At 37.5% G+C, this 6,326-nt stretch overlaps 1 protein-coding gene across 1 annotated transcript in view; it reads left to right on the top strand.

Moving 5' to 3' along the window:
• Positions 1 to 6,326, top strand: part of LOC107602249 (tetratricopeptide repeat protein 28-like) — a 310,777-nt gene that overhangs the window by 189,583 nt on the left and 114,868 nt on the right. Inside the window, exon 3 of the mRNA XM_016294706.1 lies at positions 3,414 to 3,561. Within this exon, the coding sequence (XP_016150192.1) occupies positions 3,414 to 3,561 (148 nt within the window). The remainder of the gene's footprint in view (positions 1 to 3,413; positions 3,562 to 6,326) is intronic.

Genomic DNA, 6,326 nt, shown 5'->3' on the forward strand with positions numbered 1-6,326 from the left:
CCACATAGTGAGGTAGATATGTGGGGGTGTGTTAGAACGAGCCGTTTTAGGGGGGCGTGGCAGAGTCTTAACTTTGATAAAGAATATCTCTTTGGTTTTGAGACTTTAGTCTTTGCATCTTCAGGGATCTTATCTATGCACAATCAGCTTGTAACACTCCAAAGAGAAAGGAAAACTTGAAATCGCATCATATGACCCCTTTAACCCAACCTTCTGTGTAGTAACTCAACCGCTGGGTCAAAACAACCCGATTGGTGGGTTTGTCCCTATTTTACCCAGCACTGGGTTGTATTTAACCCAGCATTTTTTAGAGTGTAGTATTTTAATACACATTTTAAGAGCCACTCTGACTGATTCAGTGATCAAGTCGTTTAACTGATTCAAACTGATTTTATGAATTTGATATTGATTCATTATAAAGAACCAGTTCATAAGAGTCACTTTTAACCTGTTTTCTAAACACTCCTCCAGATTTTAAGAGAAAATATCTTAACATTTCACAAGTTACATCGCCTTTAATGACTCTTAACAGATCTTTTAAAGAAGCTAATAAAATTGGACATAATAATTGGTGTTTTCTATATATTATACAAACAATAATGTATTTGGTAACACGTTTATATATATTTTAAGAGCTACTTAAAGACTGAGTGAGTCGTTCAGGAATCTTGAGTCGTTTCTTTTTCATTATAAAGAACCACTACATAAGGTTCTTTTTAAGTTTTTCTGGACACTCTAGATTTTTGGAGAAACTATATTAACATTTCACAAGTTGCATCACCTTGTAATGATTCCTTGAACAGTTATTTTATTCATTAAGGAAGCTGATAAAAATTGGCCATAATAATTGGTGTTAAATACATACTAAACTAAGAATAATGTATTTGGTAACACATTTTTATTCAGTTACTTAATGATTGAGTGAGTCTCTTTTTTATGGATTCATTAGTAAAAACCAGTTCATAAGAGTCATTTTGAACAGAAGCAGACCATTTGTTTGTGAATCACTATATTGATTGTGTTGTATGTTTGTTGTTGTGTGCAAACATTGATATAGTGTCTATTTAGCATGCAGTGTTTTTTCTCTCTTCAAACTCGCAACTTGGGTAAAATGAAAGATTATTTTGCCTGTCTGCAGTCATCTATTTTAGTATGACATTCTGCCCACATTAGCACAAGAATACTCATGTTCAAGAATCATTAATGGATCTGAAGATCATTAAAATCCTTCAGTTCCAGTGCTTAGTTTTTTTTCTAAACGCCTGCTTTGTTCAGACCAGATTGTGGCAGCTCAGTGTTTTTTTCCTCTTTGCATGTAATGGGAAATTAAATACATAAAGTTAATAAAGTGAAATGAGAGGTGGAGAGATTGGTGTTGTGTTAGCGGGAATGAAAGCGATGCCGGATGAAATCACAGCGCCGTCGGCATCTGTGCTGGGAATTCAGTGCGCTAATCGACCAATTAGAGCTTTCGGATTCGGCGGAGAGACGTAACACAAAGCCCGGCCTGTCATTTAATCAACTTCATTCTAATTTAAAACTGGCGGAGTGCAAGCACACTGCTTGCTTACGTTGAATAATCACGTATTTGTTTCGCTTTCACTAAAAGAAAAACACATTTGCTTTAAAATTGCATTACAGGAACAGGATTGAATCCCAGCCATCTGAAACAACCCCCCGAATCCATTTGCCTTCAGGCAGATATTGATGTCGAAACCTAAAAGCGCTCAACGTGCATGTGTACGCACGGCGGCCGAGCGTGTCCAATCGCAGCGCAGTGGGTCGTATACAAAGAGGCAATTAATATCGAGCCGAGCACGGTGGCCTGCAACGTCCTATAATAACATGGTTAGACCAAAGGTTAATGTGTTGAATTCAATATGCATCCCCATTCGTTTCAATGAAGCTGTCCGAAAAAAAGAGAGGTAGTCTGTAATCAAAGGGCTCGCCGTGCAAAGTGAAATTAATTATAGGGGCCTTCATAAATTCAATGTCATGTCTTAATCTTCCGCTGGTCCTCTCCCAGCCGTTATCAGCTCGGCTGGAAGTGGGACGCACGCTCGGGCCGATCTAATAAATGGCTGTGTGAGATGATAATCCTCCCAGCCGTTATCAGCTCGGCTGGAAGTGGGCCGCACGCTCGGGCCGATCTAATAAATGGCTGTGTGAGATGATAATTGTGAATGAGCTTTATGTCGGTGGAGATGTGAGTCCACTCGGACCGGAGAACCCTTTAGTCAAACACCAGTAAAAGTTATGGTGTTTATCAGCCCATCCCCCTCACGGTGAATATAGAGAGGACATTATGTGTTCTGGAAGTGAACAGCTGTGATATTTAATACAGTTGAGCGGTCTGGTGTGCATCGCGCGATCAAAATAACAGCAGCCTTTTTGAAAACATGAATGCATGCATTCACGACCTACAAGACAGACAAGATTTAAAGGAATAGTTCAGCCAGAAATGAACATTTGCTGAAGATGTACTCACCCTCAGACCATCCAAGATGTAGTTTGTTTGTTCTTCAAGATTTGGAGAAATTTTGCATCGCATCACTTGCTCACCAATGGATGCTCTGCAGTGAAAGGATGCCGTCAGAATGAGCTTCCAAACAGCTGATAAAAATATCACAATAATCCACAAAAAAGTCTGAATCAGGAGAGAAATCTGCACAGATAATGCACCATTTACAAGCGAGTCAAAAACAGCTCTAAACATGTAGGAGATTACTTTTTCACTGGAGGAAGTGTTATCGTGGATTATGGACACGTATTTTAGCCTGGAAATGACGGTTTAAAGTGAAAACATCTTAATGATGCATTTGTTTCTTGCCGCACAAGATGATGTGGTCACAAGAGTGGTGTGGATTACTTGTGGATTATTGTGATGTTTTTATCAGCTGTTTGGACTCTCATTCTGACGGCACCCATTCACTGCGGAGCATCCATTGGTGAGAAAGTGATGTAATGCTACATTTCTCCAAATCTGTTCTGATGAAGAAACAAATTCATCTACATCTTGGATGGACTGAGCCTGATTGCATTTTCATTTTTGGCTGAACTATTCCTTTAAACATCTTAAATGTGTTTGTTTAGCATGCATTTACTATGTTTTTCCTGTTAACAGATATGGCTCAGTGTAAGTCTTTGGGATTATTGTAGCTGTTTTGTCGTCTAGCAGGTGATAATAGTTCACTTAGATAAGTAACAATGCAGATCTCCTCAATAAAATGCATGATTTGAGGAATTGTTCGTGTCTATATGCATTTTACACTGAGGTTTAACCCTTATGGTTTGGGTTTTTGTTCAGATCATTTTTGATTAGTGCACTTTAACCAGTTTTAGAGGGTATGTCGCTTGTCCATTGAAGACGATAACAACACTAACATGCTTTCTTTCTGGTTCTCTTTCTGCAGGCATACTTCCGACAGGGTGTTGCCCTTCAGTACCTGGGGCGCCATGCAGACGCCCTGGCCGCCTTCGCCTCAGGACTGGCGCAGGACCCCAAGAGCCTGCAGCTGCTGGTGGGAATGGTGGAGGCCGCCATGAAGTCCCCGCTAAGAGGTACACGGCCCGTAGGGTCAAATTCCTGAAAACAACCTCTTAAAGATATTAAAACCTTTTTGTGAGAACTTCATTAGTGAAAAAGGTTCATGAGTGGGCCAAGTAGTTTCTTATTTGGAATCTGAAAATGCCAAAAGCTGAGTAGGAAATGATGTTTGTGCGGAAAATCATTTCAGATGAACAGGGAATATAAACTGAAGATGCAACATGCTGTTTTGGGGTCTTCTGATGTAGATTCATCTGTTGACTGTAATGAGGGTTCGGTGTGCGTAATGAGCTTCATTTAGCAACCGTATTAGTGTATGAGAGGTATAGGTGCGTTTTTTTCAGATCATATGTGACCTGCTTCATCATTTTGAGTCGTTTTGCATTTTTATGCACTGAATGAAAAAGTCTCAGTTCTCTACTAGTGGATTACAGTGATGTTATCTGACAGAATTAGACTAAGGTTGAAATGTGAAATAGCTCAAATATTTTATACTAAAATAATATACTGTAATGTATATACACACACACACACACACACACACACACACACATGTGACCCTGGATCACAAAACCAGTCATAAGTAGCACAGGTGTAGGCTATTTGTAGCAATAGCCAACAATACATTGTATGGGTCAAAATTATCGATTTTTCTTTTATGCCAAAAAACATTAGGATATTAAGAAGAGATCATGTTCCATGAAGATATGATAATTTTTTAAATTTTTATTAGTAATATGCATTGCTAAGAACTTCATTTGGACAACTTTAAAGTAGTGTTAATTTTGTCAGCTATTTTCATTTTAGTCTTAGTCCCGGGCTAAAATGTCCTTGTTAGTTTTTATCATATTTAGTCAACCTTATCCTATTTAGTTTTAGTCAAGTTTTAGTTGACTAAAAGTCTCAACATTTTAGTCTAGTTTTAGTCCAAGAAAATCTAAAGTATTTTACTCTAGTTTTAGTCGAAGAAAACCTGAAGTATTTTAGTCTAGTTTTAGTCAATGAAAACTTTACATTTTAGCAATAAGATTATTATTAATTCAATCATGACAACTCTCTGAAGATTTTAGCATGGTGATGGATATGACAATGTTAATGCATTTGGTCTTGGCGGAACAGATCTGCTACGCTGCTGCTGAATTGCTGCTGCTGTTGGTTATTGCTGTAGTTGTAGATTATTGCTGCTGCTGCAAGCAAGTACAGGAACTTGCTACTGCCAATGCATACGGTGATACAGTGCCATGAATATTTAAGACGTACTGCTGCTGCACAAATAGCATATAAATAACCCTGTAGCAGATCTATACAGGTGGAGCTGGGGAAGGTGGAGGGTTTCAGAGAACTCTGAATGCGTGCTGCAGGAATCTCAAGTGAATGCTAGCCAGCCTTAAAAATGCAAGGCAGTAAGCTCATTGGCTGCAAATGCAGCATGAACCAATCAGCTTGTCCCAAGGCCTTTAACTCTCTGAATATCAGTGCTGTAGTTGTAGATTATTGCTGCTGCTGCAAGCAAGTACAGGAACTTGCTACTGCCAATGCATACGGTGATACAGTGCCATGAATATTTAAGACGTACTGCTGCTGCACAAATAGCATATAAATAACCCTGTAGCAGATCTATACAGGTGGAGCTGGGGAAGGTGGAGGGTTTCAGAGAACTCTGAATGCGTGCTGCAGGAATCTCAAGTGAATGCTAGCCAGCCTTAAAAATGCAAGGCAGTAAGCTCATTGGCTGCAAATGCAGCATGAACCAATCAGCTTGTGCCAAGTCGTTTAACTCTGAATATCATCAGTTATGTTAACACCCCGTCAGAATGTGCCATCTAGAGTTTCATGACTGAACTATATTTTTAACCGTACAGCAGTATTAATTTTGGCAGCCATTTTTAATTTAGTCTTAGTCTTAAAATGTACATTTTAGTTATCATATTTAGACAAACTTGTGCTGTTTTTGTTTATTCAATGAAATGTATGAGCATTTTAGTCAATTAAATATTAGTCACATTTTCGTCATTCTGCACAATGGTTAAACTGATAAAAAAAAAATTATTGTTGTCATTTGAGAAATTTACTTTTGCATTTCAGGTATTGCACTTTCTCCAGTAAGCACAACTCAATAGAATGTGGACACGTACAGGTGTATTTGACCTCATTATAGGCTTTTTATTATATAAATCAACACCAAAGACTTATGCAATCTCTCTGTCTACATTATGAAAACAGCTAAAACAAACGAAAAATATTATAACAGTGAAATTCCTAGTAATTCCACTAATTAAAACTTAACATTTTAGCAATAAGATTATTATTAATTAACTGTACAGCTGTATTCATTTTGGCATCCATTTTTAATTTAGTCTTAGTCTTAAAATGTACATTTTAGTTATCATATTTAGACAAACTTGTCCTGTTTTTGTTTATTCAATGAAATGTATGAGCATATTAGTCAATGAAATATTAGTCACATTTTCGTCATTCTGCACAATGGTTAAACTGATAAAAAAAAAATGATTGTTGTCATTTGAGAAATTTACTTTTGCATTTCAGGTATTGCACTTTCTCCAGTAAGCACAACTCAATAGAATGTGGACACGTACAGGTGTATTTGACCTCATTATAGGCTTTTTATTATATAAATCAACACCAAAGACTTATGCAATCTCTCTGTCTACATTATGAAAACAGCTAAAACAAACGAAAAATATTATAACAGTGAAATTCCTAGTAATTCCACTAATTCCATAATTGCAATAGTCTATTTCTCTATTAAAACAACAGC

Source organism: Sinocyclocheilus grahami, unplaced genomic scaffold, assembly GCF_001515645.1.
Source record: "Sinocyclocheilus grahami isolate Dianchi unplaced genomic scaffold, SAMN03320097.WGS_v1.1 scaffold322.1, whole genome shotgun sequence".
NCBI classification, from domain to species: Eukaryota; Metazoa; Chordata; class Actinopteri; order Cypriniformes; family Cyprinidae; genus Sinocyclocheilus; species Sinocyclocheilus grahami.